A 15958-nucleotide genomic window follows, 5' to 3' on the forward strand; every position below is an offset into this window, starting at 1 on the left:
TTTTTGTGTTGCTGCGTAAGAGTAGATTTTAGCTATAGGTGTGCTAGAGAAAGCTAAAATAAAAGATACTCAAAATTAATCAAATGAACTGTTCTTGTCATGGTTTGATTTTGTAATTATTATCATTTCCACAGCTGATCAAGTCTCATTTAATAATTATAGGTCAGTTATTCTACACTTTGCAGTTATAGATATTACTTCTCATGTAAGATATATAGAGTACAACACAAATACTGCAACGATGTAGCCTGTGTTGGTTGAAAAACATTCTTCAAGTACCTCCAGTTCAAAAGTTCTTTGCAAAAAAAACCATTAGAAGTTAAATAACCTTTGAGAAGGAATTAAAAATCGGCATTCAACATGCTAAAGAATAAAAATATTGAACGTAATGGGAAAGAAGTAATCATAAAGCTATTTGCAGACTCTGTCTTACTGTGAAGAGTAAGACTCTGTGGTGCTCTTGACAGTCGTGCATGAAGTTACAACTAACTTTCAGTGTAAAATCATACTCTTGAATGACAAGATACAAGGAATGGAATGTCTTCTTTGATGAAAAAGTATTCTCCAATGCAAACTAAGACAACTTACGAAAGAAAAAACAAAGGGTCACTTCCAAAATTATTTTGAGAATGAAATAAATTAAAAAAAAAAGAAGAAAGCATTTTGTATATGAATAAGTGACAGTAAAAACCCCCAACCTATACTGCAAAACAACACACTATTTGTTGTTTGACTTCTTAGAAAACAGACTAGATGCCTGTGAGAACTTGAAAGATTAAGTCCTGTAAAATCATCATTAATAAGGCTCTATAAAAATAAAACCCGTAAATTCTTACATAAAGACTTGTTTTTGGGTATGTCACTGGGTCCTGCTTCACTTCATTAAAATAATTTCTACCAGTAAAAACTACACAGAAAGAGTAGGGAAAGGGACTGTTTGACATTTACTTGTAAAGGCAATGGGGTGACAGGGTGATGCCCGGGGTGATGGGGTGATAAACCGAACCGTCCTGCGTGCAGTAATCTATGAAATCATAGGTAAGCAAATGTATGAACATCTAGGGGCTCATTTTGGGAATAAGGTGCAATCATCATTAAAGTTGTAAATTCCTTGTGAAACCATTCAGGCAAACATTTCTCAAAATGTGTGCTTTTCCCCATACAGATGTTTAGCCTAAGAAAACTATAGTTATCAACATACTAATAAAATGTTTATAACTGAACAGGGGAGTATACTTAGAAAGTATGTAGCTGCTGTTTGCATTAAAATGCACTCAGCAAATATTTTAGAGTCTCTGCAATTTTTACATTGCTTCTCAGTATCGCCTATGAGATACCTCTTTCATTCAAACTAAATACCATGACTATATCATGCTGCATACAGAGATTAAAGGAGTTTACATAAAGCCTTTAATGGAAAACTAACAGTATCATCACTGGACAAGCCAAATGCCAGGCTTTAACTGAAGAGATTTCAGAGGAAAAAGAGAGAAGAGGAAGGCTATGGGAAGGTGAATGCAAAATTATGATTCTTCTTCAAACACATAGGAAAAGAAGGATACTCTTGTTTTCTCTGGGACCCCTTATGAAAACGGGGGAACCTTGCATAACACTGAAGAAACAAAATCAAGATATTCTTCAAGGAAGATGAGAGCACCTTCAATCACCTTCTGGATCCTTCAAATGTTATAAACCAAAGAATTCTGTCAGTATTAGCCAGCAGGTCTAAAACAATATGGACTGTTTCTCCACCACCCCATACTAAGTGTAAGTATTCCCTGGGAGAAAGCCATGCTAGAAACAGGTACGCATGTACCCTTGACCATCATGCACGTGCCAGTACAACGGATGACATCAGAGTTACTACAACACTATAATGAAGGTAAACAAGAGGTTAATGTAGTCTATGCCTGCTGCCTAACAGGTGAAAGAGTGGTGGTACTGTGTTGAAAAGGTTATGGGCACACTTTGAAGAACTCAGAGAAGACGATGCAGAAACACCTTAAGTTTAATGACAAAATGAATGTGAATGATGGTTCCGAGCAAGTTGGGAAAATGTTTTCAGTGTGCAATCAGTCAGTTTTTAGAACTCCAGCAATAATGCCTGGACTGACACTTCTGAAGGCAGTGTATATATATATAGGAATGCTCTCCAAGATAAAGAGGAAACTGTCCGATGCACCAGTGTTTATTAAGGATGCCAGGGAAAGCTTCAGGCAGGACAGTTCAGGTTGCTGTTCTTTTGTTTAGCATCTTTGCATGATTTTCCTGCAAGGAGAACCTAAGTGTTGTGGCTTTGATGGTAAAAATTAATTTCCTAGATTGCAGCAAGGAGTCACTGGTGCAGAAAACCCCAAGTGACCTGTTGTACCTTTGCAGCTGATGGCAGGCTGCCATCTTCCATGAGCACAAAATGGTGTTGGCGTGTGAAACTGCACAACTCAACCCTTTTATATGGTGACCTCATACAATGGAGTAAGATGTCATTACAGGAAGAAAAATTGCTGTGGCAGAATGAATCCTGTGTTTAATAGAATGTGCTCTTTTAAAGAAATGTTCTCTGCTGTGTATTTTAAAATACTTCTCTTTTCCTATATCCCCTGTCTGTTCCTCCTTGGCATCCAGGACCGGCTGCTCTGGCTCTGCTGACAATCTCACCATTGTTAGTGTAAGAGCCCTCTCCCAAGGAGAAAATGCCATCTGAAAGGGCCTTCTTGTGCTCTTCTGCCTGATCAACTCTTCATTTGCCTTCAAATACCAGATCAAAACTTCTTCCCCCCTTTCCTTTTGCCTTTCAGTTGCATTCTCCACTGTCATCAATGAAAGAATAATTTATATTATGAATTGCTAATGTATTCTGAGGTTCTGAATTACAGAATTATTATGCCTAACTGTAATGGGCTGCCTGGCAATTTTTACCTTTAGCCTTCTGCCTCCCTGTGTCCCCTTTCAGATATATGAGATTTTCAGTGAGGATTGGTCACTGCTCAACAGGAGTCAAAAAATCTAACTATCAAACATTAGCAAAGATAATCCAATTTCTCCAACTCCATTCCAATGTCTGCTGTACCACCTACGCACCAAGCACAGGGACTAAAGGTAGAGAATGAGAAGCACTACTAACAGCAGATGTAGTGCATGCCTTGCAGTCAACAATACTTAAGGGGACTCAGAAGTAGCACTTGCAGAAAACTTTCAGGTAAGAGCAGTAGTTACAATTATACTTTTAAATAAAGACTAGCACTGAACAGCTTTTAGCAGCATACAAGCGGCAGTCAGTGTTTATCTCATTTACCTGTCACTGTACTGGTATGTTCAGGAGTGGAAAGAGCAAAAGAAAAATTTTATCAGAAATATAAAAGCTAACTCAGTCCAGAAGTTGGTTTTTTTTTTTGTGAAAAAGTAAATGACTTGTGATGTTTTAGTACCTGGCCTGGGACATCTTCACATAAACAGTTACTAACTTTGAAGGTCCTTTAAGTTAGAGAAGGGCATTTGCAGATCTCATTGCTACATAAAAGACTGCACAGGGCATTTATGCTCATGTAGCAATAAAGGTACATTTTGAGAGAAATTATCAAATTCAGAAGTGTGCATGTGATCAACACACGTTTTAGAAATAACACCTACCATAAAGAACATAGTCATGAAGGGAAAAAGATCTCTTGTTTCCCTAGCCATACATCAAACGTTTTTGACTGCACTTCTTTTTCATATTTGTCTTCTGTAGAGTATTTCCACTTTATTTTCATGGGGGGAGCACAGGAAGCAAGGGGTAGCATTCCACACTTCAGCCACAGACATTTAAAGCATTTTAGAAGAGAAAAATGTAATGGTAAAAACCATAAAAGGTGTTAGGAAAATCAGAAGTGTATGATCATAGCTGCTATTTTCTATTTCTGTCTAAATTTTAGCTGACACTGTTCTATGCAAACCTTTGTCCTGCCAAGCAGATGAGGATAAATTTATTCAAATCCCACTAAACTCTTATGAAAGTAGGACAAGTTTACCGCTATACAACAACAAAACTCGAAGACTGAAAGCATGGTCAGGTTCAGAGGACAGATAATTCATCGACTTTTTGGTAGGCAATACAGCGCAAATAATGCTTAAAAGAATCAAAACATTATTTCAGGACAACTACTTCCAGAAGCTCTTGATAAAACAGCCATTAAATGCAGTGTGACAATTTGATGCTCACTAATGATAAAGGTAAATGAACATTATTTTTTTTCCTGTCAGGCAACTCCAGAGTTGAAACTTTAACAACTGCATTACTTTTCAAATTCAATGCAACCAGTAAATTAAATTGTTGCATAATATTATTACCTCTGTATGTATGTGTATGTTCAAGTGCATGTTGTACATAAACACTTAACCAATTATTTAGTGAATTCAATCTGCTTTTTCCTCTGTGCCTGACTGCTGTACAAAATTCCAGCAGTTTTCTTAACTTGCACATTCCTATGTTTGTCTTCCTCCAGGGTTTGAAAGACCACTATGTTTTCTTTCTTTAGTCCAAATCATTTGCTATGTTGAATCTAAGTATCTGGTAAAAGAGGAATCTTCTGTGCTTCAAAAGAATTGGAATTTTTCAGTTTTGTAATCTCAAACTTACACCTGGATGTGTCCTGGTGCTTCTTTTGCCTGCACCTTGTGTCCAAGCTGGAGTGTTTCCCTGCAAGTGAATGAAGCAGGACTATTGTGCTACTTTCCATGAAGAAGGAATTGGATATTAAATGTGGTCATTCTCAGATAGAGGAGAACCTGGTCACAGCACACAACTGCAACACAAATACTTTGCAGAAGAGTGAATTTTGGTATCAGTTCTTATTATTTAGGTGTTAGTTCAATTCATAATTCACACACATCCTTAACAGTCGCCATGTGAGTTGTCCCAGGCAGGTTTAACAGCACCACTCAAGTTCCTCTGGCTAGGCTCAACCCTAGGAGGAACCTCAGATATCTGCTGCAATATCCCCTTATCAAGAGGATTTTGAACTCCTCACACAAAAGGTTCCTCAAGAAATTCTTATTCAGTGGAAAGCTCAAGCAGACCCTAAGCACACTATCGAGCCCTTTGGGTGGATACTGATTCTAATGAACACAGAAACTGTTTAAGTGCTCTGCTGAATCATGGCCTAAACACAACAGGACTTACTAAATGTTATAGGTTCATAGATAGATAGATAGATACAGAAAGGGATAAAACAGTTTGCTAATGTTGGATGCTTTAGTCTAAAAAGCTCCACAAAGCATTAGAAAAATGAACAATACATACCATTTTTTGCCTTTAGAAAAATCCACAGTACCAGAAGTTTGAAAGATGTTTAAAAGCAAATTCTCTGGTGGACTGTTAAAAAAAATGTATTTTGGCTTGTTTCCAAACACAGTTTATGTATTATGGAGTGAGGAATATATCAAAGCCCTGAATAATAACACCTGAAGGGGAGAAATCCTCATGTTATCTGTTATCTTTTTTCAGAGAAGCTCAGAGCTGCCTAGTGCTCTACTGTTTTATACAGCTTCATCCTTCCAGCTTGTGAGTCTGAAGCTTACAAAGGCTGGTATCATACTGGGATGGGTTACATCAACAACAATCAGTCTTCTTTTCCCTAAATGGTTAGCAATGAAAATCAAACCATATTCTTCCCTCAAATGTGATAGCTACCTAAGGGCTCTCAATCTATGGCTAACAGGAGGCAGCACAGATTGTGCAACGAATAAATTGCTCTAATAATTTAACTGACTTTCTCAGAGATAAATCAATTCCTTTACTGAAAAACTAATTTGTGAATAAGGATGAGAAAAGAGTATGGGGAAAGCATGCAGTTAAAATTTTCAGCGATACCTGTAACAGAGTTCTCTTTTCCAGTGCATGAACATTCTTCATTTTAACACTTCTGTAAGGATTTATTTTATTATTATTATTTCTAAGATGTTTGAGGTGATGTATTCAACTAGTGCAGTTCTGCCAGTGCCAGCAGACCAGATACTTATTTACTCACTGGGGGATTTCTTCTGCATGAAAAAGCCTAGAAGGGAAAGCTACAGCCAGACAGACCCACGAGAGGTATGTGCTGAGGGTGAAGAAAATGAAGCACTAGCAAGTGAGCATCACTGCACAGTTCTGACAAATAAGCAATAGCAGATCTTGATCTCAGTTTACCTTTACACGCCAGGCTAAAAGATGCCAGTACAGGCACAGATTTATGTACACACCACATGTCCCTGATTAGCAGTATCTCTGAGAGGGCCAGGGGAGGCAGCTGGGGCTGGTGACTGCTTCACGCATTCAGATTTAATTGACTCCTGTGTGTTTGTCACATCCTTCAGAGCTGCCTTCCTTCTGTTTCAACTTGTGCCAAAAGCTGAACTGGTCCCATTAACCACAGGGATCAAGCAAGCAAGAAGTACCGATCAGCTACAGGTACAGAACAGTCTATAGTGCTGCCTGAATTACATTTTAGATACAATTTGCACTGTATTTCAAGATCACAGACAAATGATCATAGTTCAAGCTGAAAACCCGGTGAAATTAAACTCTATTCACACAATTATACATTAAAGCAGGCTTTGATTCAGAATCTGTTTGCTTAATTTTCATCTTCTGAGATTGCACTTAGCATCCAAACGTCACTCTTTGAAAATCCTATAGAAATGCTCATACGTTTCAGTGAGATTAAGACTATGCCGCTATCTGTTTACTGAACTACTGTTACAGTGTTTAAATGGTATCCAATCAATAAAAATTCAAAACCAAACAAAAAATGAGTGATAATGTTATTTTATGCATTTTTAAAATTTCTCCAATGATAACAAATTACTTAAGTGAAAGCTTGAATAAAATGGATCCAGACATACACATGTGACTTCTCTTGTAACTCTTTTTCAAGTACATATTAACAATTGGTGTTGATAAATGGTAGACAGCATCAGTGCTGAGAAAGGGTTTGTAAATCTTACCTCCGCTTTTATTTTATTGTCTCCAAAACAGAGGTGTTGTAAGTAGGCTGCAGCATTGGACTGTACTGAGGGAAACTGATGCTGTAACATCTGTATAACTTCTGGAAGCTCTGGATCTCGCCATCCAAACTCTCTGTGTGAAAATAAGAAAGATTCATCAAAAATTCTGCTGTTAGTGGATAAATGTGGCAACAGCTGGGTCAAAAAGGATGACAGACATGTCCAAGTAAAATCTTGATTCTTTCCCCCCATTATTTTCACTGCAAACATCAAATAAAATAAAAAGCTATTTTTCATTTTAAACTGTACTTCTCTGAAAAAAAAGAAAAGAAAAGGTTATATCAAATGTAATTAGAGTACATAACTTTATGGAACTAGGTCTCTAACCGCTAAAGCTTCTTAAATTAAAATGGTTGTATGAAATCTTACTATAAGAAAGAAAATACATGCTCATATCATTATATTTTCCTATTAAAATATGGAGGTTAGAAGCAGAACCACAAATGGTTTGCTATGAAATGCTGGTTTGTCAAAAAGTCCTTTCTACTTACTGCAAGTTTGGTATAAATTGCTATCTTATTTAGAAAGTAATGGCTTATTTTGTCTTTTTGTTTACTTTTTTCCAGATAAGGTCTATGCTCAATGTAAAACTGTTACACAGTTCAGGCTCTGTTTGAGCAGGGGGTTGGACCAGGTGATCTCCAGAGGTCCCTTCCAACCTCAGCCCTTCTGTGATTTTGTAATGTTACAATTATACAGTAAACGCTTATATGTCAGGTTGCTTTTAAATATTCATTCACACTACTCAATCTAAAGCAGCTAGGCAAATACAAAACCTCAAACTTTGTACTTTAATCCTACAAAGCATGAAACACTATTAGCATCAAATGAAACAACTGAATACAAGTGTGTTGAACAAGTCCCAGCAGGTATTCCACAGCTTCCAGAACTGAACCTAAAATCAATCTGTCACTTCAGGTAATTTTTCCCTTTTGTGTTTAAGGGTAAAATCATTCATGAAAATGGCTTTGGACTTTGTGTCTCAAGCACCAGAGTTGCACACAGCCACTCTGCATGAGATATCTAATTCTCACATGCCTTTTCACTAAGAGCTATTTTTTTGTGCCATATAAATATTTTTCTCATTTTCCCTCTAATGCTACATGTACAAGGTAAGAAAGTCAAATTAGGGGAAAGAGGCGACTTGTGAAAAAGTCTATAGGTTCTCTGTTGCCGTTCACCTGGGAGTTCATCACCAAAAAAAAAACAACCCACAAGAGCTGTGGCAGAGTCCAGCTGTAATATTTGAAAAAATATTCCTGATCATTAATTTCCATCTCAGATTACAGGGATTCTGCTGCACTGAGGCTGAGCATACATCACTGGGGGAATTCACAGTAGCTCTTCAGTCTGTCTCAAGTAAAATCAGGCATCTCACACTTTAAATACAATAGTTCTCCCAAGACATTTTGTTGAAACAACTCTCATCTGACAATAATAGTGAATTACTACAGAACAGAGGTACTGTCTGTTCTCTTCTCATATGAGATGTTTACCAGATTGAGAGTTGTCATTACAGTTGTATTTTTATGAAGATCAGAACATAAACAGGAGATATAAAAAAAAATACACTCAGAATTTAATCTATTTCTCTTCTGACAAAACAGATGTTAACTCATGAATATTACATTTCACATTAAGTGTTTAATACAAAGAAACCAGGAAGATGCAATAATAAACTATATATGGACTATTCCATTGAACCTTTAGATGATACAGACTATTGGGAAGCTTCTACAAGAGACCTTTTGCATATGTTTAGAAAGATCTTAACATTGAATTGACATTTTGAAAAGTCAGACAACATTGTAAGGGGTATCAGGGAAGACTAGAAACTTCAGCAGCTGAAGATGGCTAACACCACATTTTCTGTGTGTATCAGCTTACTATGACACTGTTAAAAGAAGCGATTCTTTGGTTAAGCACTTATTTCTATTTAAAAATGGGTAGTACAAACCCAGAAGCAAATCATAAATTGACACAGGAGACAGAAACAATGTTATTTGACATGTTAGCTTCCTCTTATATTTGATTTCTTACTGTTAACCATGGTAACACTTGTTAACAGGTTCTTCGAACATATTAGATCTGCCTCTCATATACATGGCTCTCAGCCACTCAAAGACATCTTCCAGAAAATTTTTAAAGATAAAATATGAAAACCCCAAACCCACCAACCTTATTGAGGAAAAATTAATTAGCCTACCTCCACTTCTAATTTATTCTTATTTTCAATCCTAGGTGCCAAGTGGAGGTGTTGGTATTTTGAAGAGGTTACAAAATACCAGAAGAAAACAGCTTGTATGACAAGACAATGAGGGGGAACATCTGAATGAGTTGTTTTATACTGAATAACTATACTTCAAAGTGTTGGCACTTCTACCACCAAATTCGCTGCCAAAGGAAATTTCCTCCTTCATAATATATGTATGGCTTGAACAGAAAACAAACAACCAAAAAGCCTATTATGTGCAATAGTATACCATGGACCATGACGACCAGCTCAGGTTCTTCTTCCTCTTGCCCTGGAATACAGGCCAGAAGAAGTAGTGAAGGGGTAAAAAGAAAAGGTCCCTTCATCAAAGGTATGGTTAATTGTTCTGATGAACCTGCAGTCTTGACATGGTATTTACACATGAAAAAAAGGCTGTGCCTACTTTTCCCCTCTGATCTCCCAAAAGAAAAGTCAGCAAATAAGTGAGTACGAATACCTGTTGGAAATGGCTTTGTGCACTTTGGACTTTCAGTAGAAAATCGATTCAGAAAAGAAACCCTTAGCACCATATACTGAGTTGATGTCACCAGTTTTAGGAGAGATAATGAACAAAGCAGGAAAAAAAAAAGTTTAAAAATCTACTTCCAGTATGCACTGTCATTTCAAGCAGATGGTCTCTAAAATGATTATATTTTTAGTAGTTTCTAAATCAAATAGGGTAGCTATATAAAACAAACAAAAACTTCTGTCAACAGTTAAGGCTGCTTGAATAATTGTGATAATTTTAGTAGCCTTCATGACAAGAAGGACCAGTTTCCAGGGGTTTAAATTTTTCATTTATTTTATACAAGTCTCTTCTAGGTGGAAAAAAATAAGTGAGCTAGAGAAAAGAGAGGATTTTATTTGTTTTTAAAGAACTGCAAGCTTGCCACTCTATTAACATTTACTTGAAAAAAATATTTTTTAAAATTTGGTTTAACTATGAAAAGTTAGGAAGGCTGCTTAACAAAGACAACTGGCAAAGGTCTTGAGAAGAAAAAAAAATAATTCCTGAAGACAATGGTACAAAACTGTCTGGAACATTTTGCATAGATGTGGGGGAACTTTCAGGCCATGGCTCCAGGCATACCTGTATGACAAAAAATACATATTAAAATAGAGAGCCAAACAAAAAGTATGAGAAAAAACCACGAGTATGGATAGAGAATATGTTGCAGAAGTCAAGAGCTGGAATAAACTGGGTTGTACCCTGGAAAGGTAATTGAAATCAGATAGCAAAGTATCTTTTACTGCCTACCAGCAAAAAGCAGTAGTAGGGTCCGTACTTGATGAAGACATGGGTCAGATTAAAGGAAGAGAGAGGGATGATGGAAACCCAATCTACCTCCATTTCTGTGAAACTTCTGATATTGTGCTCCACGGAAATTAGGTAAACTGTCAACATACGAGGGTCCAACCCCTAGTGAAATTATAAAGTAGAATTGAGCAAAATTTGAAACTGTAGTGAATATCCTAAACAAATATAGCTAAGCCTGTGCTCTTTATTAACATCCCCCATGCTTACAAGATCCAAGCGAGGCAATATCCACACAGATGGTGAAACAAGTCGGAAGGCTGGAGTAAATCTGAGGAGGTGTGTGGCATGCAATTTTTGAGAATGCTAACAATGTATCTGTGTAGTTGATCCAAAAATGAAGAGTAAGCTAGATCTGTACATGCAGTATCTTCTGCTATTGTCTAAGTCTCCCTTGGAGTACTGACACTAAGCTGTTCAGGTCAGCTAAAGGCTTCTGGTGGTGGTGTGAGTTTTTCCACAAGACAATCACAGCTGTGCAAGAACACAGCTCTGGCTGGAAAGCATCATTTGCTGTGCACTTCAAGTATTTTGGCACGTTGTGAAAGTGCATTATTTCTAGGAAGCACCCTCATCTGAGGAGACTGACCAAAGCATGCCAAGGCCTTCCACCTTCTTTCTTTGACGGTGCTCTAGGAATGTAGGTTTGATCTCATTTTGAAACCTGCAGATGGTTTTAGGTTGAAGTGGTGACTAAGGCAGATGTTCCATGGATTATAGCAGGCTACTGAGTTATATGTAAGTTAGCAATATGCATGCCTAGACTATCACAATAAGCTACATTTTATCTGTGAGCAACTTAAAAGAATCAACAAGGAGCCAGACATGAGACACAAATCTGAAGTGGAGCAGCAAAAGCAGTAACACCAAGAAATCCATGCTGACTGGAGTATAGCAAGTATGGCAACTCCTACTCCTGTCTCGTATCATGTACATCTCAGAAAGTAAAGGACATACAGACTTAAAAGCGATTGTTAATAACACAACTGAGTGCAGTGGCTATGAGGCTTAAAAGTGCTGCTGGATACAGTGTACTGCATCTAAATGTTTGCTTGAATTATGACTGAATTTTCTTCTGCTACTGCAAATACTGATGACATACAGAAAAAAAATTCCAAAGTTCCTCTATATCTGCACTGATTTTAAAAAGGCTACAGAGTAAGTTTTGAAAGCACAGGTCTCCAGTTGGTGACTAAGCATGACCACTTCTACAGAGCATTGGAGAAGCAGGTGTGATGGCTTTGGTCTACTCTCCATCCATTGGTCACAGTGAATCTCACGAGAGCTTGGGTTCTTAATTCTGAATCACATTATTAGAGCAGAACATTCACATCTGATCAAGCAGTTGGCACAGGAAAGCGCTGACACCCAGAGCTATTCCCGTCTCAGCAGCATTCCCCAAAGGCAGCACTGTGAAGACGCCCGCTGTAAAGAACCATATGCTTGACAAACACTGAACTACCACCAAGCATTTATCAAAGAAAAAGAATACAAATTTTTAGGTGTATTTATTACAAAACTGTATGTTTAAACCAGACTGGTCCATATGTGCCTACCTGTCTTCATACACATGCATATATAAGAGACAGTTTTAAGACTGGCAAAGGAGAGATTTTTGTATATGAAGTGGTATTCAAAGGCAAAGAAAATATAATCAGAGGTAAGCACAACCTTTCTTATAATTCTAACTCATAAGCATTGTCCGTTGCTAATGCCAATCTACCAGACTTTCTGCTGAACTTACGCCTACAGAGATATACCCTTCTGTTTGCGCTGCACTCCCCCACCCCAATTCAATAAACAAAGCCTCAAAATTCTCTTTTGTCTAGTTTCTGAAAGGAGAGCTGTGAGAATAGTTTTCTGGTAGTACTAGGAAAAAACAAACTACATGTAGCTCAGGATCAAACACAAGAACTATCAAAAGCCAAGAGAAGATCAAAGAAGGAACTACCTCCCATGTTGAAAGGGAGAAATTTACTTCTTTTACAAACATTTGGAAGGGAATATACCAGTACTACAGGAATATCTCTCCGAGGACTTTATCTTAGTACATTTAAAAAGAGCAAAGACAAGATGTTAAACTTAACTGGGGGGGGGGGGGGGGGGGGGAAGAAAAAAACCCAAACCTTAAAGATAATCCAGACAAGTACTGTGATATAAAGAAGCCATCTAACAGCTTGTTCCCTCATTTCCTTTCTGTGATTCTATGACAGCTGGTCAAACAAAATTGAACATACACTTATTACACTTAATTTATTGGGAGTTAAATTTGAAGTATTTGCAGAAAGTATTCCCCTTTTTCAAACATACTTCACCAGTCTGAATGATTTGCTGCAGTTTAAGAGAGGCAGAACTACTGTATTTGCTTTAAAATGTAACATATGAATATTGGGTACCTGTAAGCACACAATTTTAGGAAACAAAACAGATGTCAATCTCTGTTCCACTCACCTTGAAAAACAGACAAAACCCTTCACCACATTGTCCTCTCTAGTCAAACTTGGCCAAAGAAGTGTACAACAACAAGCAACTGATCGTGTTCATCCTTAACCCCACAGTGATTTTGAACCACTTGCATCCACAATATAGTGCTTAAAACAAACCCCTTAAGGCAGCAATGAACCCTCATTAGCAGAGAGCTCCCTGTACTTCTGTTTTGTCATTTCAGGAAAGATAAACCAAACCAAGACTACTGGAAAAGTCAGGAACAAAATAATCTGTCATAGTTTAGGCTAAATTTGAAAACACCAGAAATAAGAACAGAGAAAAGGTGCCATACAAAATGTAAGTTGTAATGAAAGAAAGAAATCCATCTATGTTACTGTTCATTCCAACCTGAAAACTGCATCCTGTGTGGGGTTGGATTGCTCTGTATGACTGATGCAAATGCGTCCAGGGTCACACAATCAAAGTAAATGTAAACATCTCACTAAACCTGCAGTTCTTGAATCTCACAAATCTTCACCGTTTCTTTCTCTAATGGAGTTCTTAACACCTTCTGAACAGCTGCTGTTGTTAGAGCAGCATGCTTGACTAAGGGCTTTGTAACATCAAAAAATGATTGCAACAAAGTCCTCACTGCGGGGTTGCTTAATTTTTAATACATGCACAACTGTAAACTTGATTCACAGGCAAAAAATTCTACAAGTCGTACAAATGGAACTGAAGAGGAAGCATTTCACTACAGAGTCGAATGACACTTGAGGTATGAGTGAAGTTTATTTCAGAGCTTGTCAGCACTTGAGCAGGCAAACATTACAGGCGTGTTTGGCCAATAGTTACAGATTTTCACTTGAGTAACATGCTGGATCTACTTACACAGGTATACTGTGACCTGCTAATATACTCTGTGTTATGATATTATGTACCATTCCTGGACCCACTTTACCGGATCAATAATTTCACTGATGGAAATGGGCAACACTCTGTAATCTGGCAACGTATCATTTAAATATTTAAGTGTTTAATAAATGAGCAAACATTTGACTCCAATATGTAGTTTATTTTTAGTTAAGCATGTATATTACAGCTTCCCTAGATTTCAAATTTAGCACAACTGAACGTAAAACAGCTGTGCAAACACTTGGCAATCCTGCCAAAAACCTGGATGCTGCTCTTGGGTTATGAAATTTTCCTTGGTTTATGCTTCCATGTGGCCTAAACTAGAACCACCATGCAGTAGTGCTTACACAGATTCATAAAAAATGTGGTCTCTACAATGTATTTGTATCTGCTAATGTGGTGCAGAGGAGGATGTGCTGTGGCAGGTGCAGGGGATTCCTGCCCGGCTCTGCCAAGCAGCAATGGAGATGCTCTGTGTCCCAGGTCTAACGGAACCATAAACCTGAGCTCTCAGAGCTAATGCAGCACTTGAAAGGATTACCTCTTTGATACAGCAAAAGGCTAAAACCAACTTGTACAATGGCAAATCTAACCTCCTGAAGTTCTGCCTTTGTATCCTTCAAATATTCTCTCATAAGGTATATTTTTCCTGTTTTTACATTGCTACCTGTGATCTAGCTTTTAAAAGAAGAAAACCATATGAAGTAAGCTTGTGAAGAGGCAAGTTGAGAACTACTTCAACATAATGAAAATGGTCTGGAGTTAAACCATCTGTAGATTTCTTGAACATTTTCATCTTAAGAGGAAAAGATTTTGAAGATGATACAGTTGAGAAAAGATTATCTAATGACACTGTCCCATGTGGTACTATTTACAGCTCTAGGCTACTGCTTCCAATACAGCATGATTATATTGGCAGGTATAAGCATCATCTGCTCAAGGTTACCATGAATTCATTTACAAATGTCTTTTTAATAGAGATATATTTATGAACCTTTATGAAATAATCTTTCACACTATTGGTACTGATCTATAAATATTTGATTCGGTTAATCCCAGTCAGGGAGCTTTTAAGAAAAAAGTTGCCTGTGCCCTGAGGTAGCTGGTATAATGTTATCTCCCCTCTAGACTGTGGGGTCGGGAGCAAAGAAAAATTAAGGTCTTTGGTGCTTTAGGATGTCTTTTGCCATTTATACTATAAAGTTTGTTTAGTGTTTTGCCATTTGGTGGGTTGTGTTTTTTTTTTTTGTTAGAAAGTGGCATTTCTCTTTCGGGGTGGTTGAGCTCAAACTGCCTTGAAAATCTTGTTTTATCTCTTCTTCTGCAGGCATTTGCATATACAGGGACTGCTTCTGCAAAGGTGAGTAAGAGGCAAATTAGGTAAGCTATCAAGATGTCTTTAAGCTGCCTAATTTATCTTCTTTCTCCCTGCAATGCATAACATTTTTTGACCCCCTACTACAAAAGGGCCTTACAGTAGCATAATACATTGCAGCTGTGAAAATATGCCAAGTTAACCCTTCCCTGAGGGACCAGCTTACACTTGCTTCTCTCCATCTACAGCAGTTCACACTTCACAGGGAAGATTTCAGAAGATTGTGAAATGTTGTTCACTGGCAGAACAGCTGCTGCAGATGTGGATGAGCTTTCCTCATAGATCAGAAAGGTGGAAATGTAGACAGGAGATTAACACAGTAGACGGACCCAAGGGATTCCAGCCTTAGCTTTGTCATTGACTTACTTTGTCAGACATAGTCATTTACTTTATTGCCTTTCTCCAAGGCTTGATAGATTCTTTGTCTTTGGAGACCTGTAAATCAAAACTGTCTCTTTTTCTAGAACTTGTGTTCCCATTCAGAGGTTCTTAAACCTTTCTGTATTTCAACAAAATAAAAAATAAAAAAAAAAAAAGAAAAAAGAAAAAAAAGCTTCTGAGGTCCTGCTCCCATCTGGCCATGTAGAAATGTATGCTGTCTAAAGAACAAATGCTACTCCACAAAACCCTGATTTTCCTAGGAAAA

At 37.5% G+C, this 15958-nt stretch overlaps 1 protein-coding gene across 9 annotated transcripts in view; it reads right to left on the bottom strand.

The window, feature by feature from the left end:
- Window positions 1-15958, bottom strand: part of CTNND2 (catenin delta 2) — a 680681-nt gene that overhangs the window by 167369 nt on the left and 497354 nt on the right. For all 9 annotated transcript variants that reach the window (XM_055705594.1, XM_055705593.1, XM_055705599.1 and 6 more), the window contains one exon: window positions 6967-7099. In XM_055705594.1, the coding sequence (XP_055561569.1) occupies window positions 6967-7099 (133 nt within the window). The remainder of the gene's footprint in view (window positions 1-6966; window positions 7100-15958) is intronic.

The sequence above is a fragment of the Falco cherrug genome, chromosome 3 (genome assembly GCF_023634085.1).
Source record: "Falco cherrug isolate bFalChe1 chromosome 3, bFalChe1.pri, whole genome shotgun sequence".
In the NCBI taxonomy this organism is placed as follows: Eukaryota; Metazoa; Chordata; class Aves; order Falconiformes; family Falconidae; genus Falco; species Falco cherrug.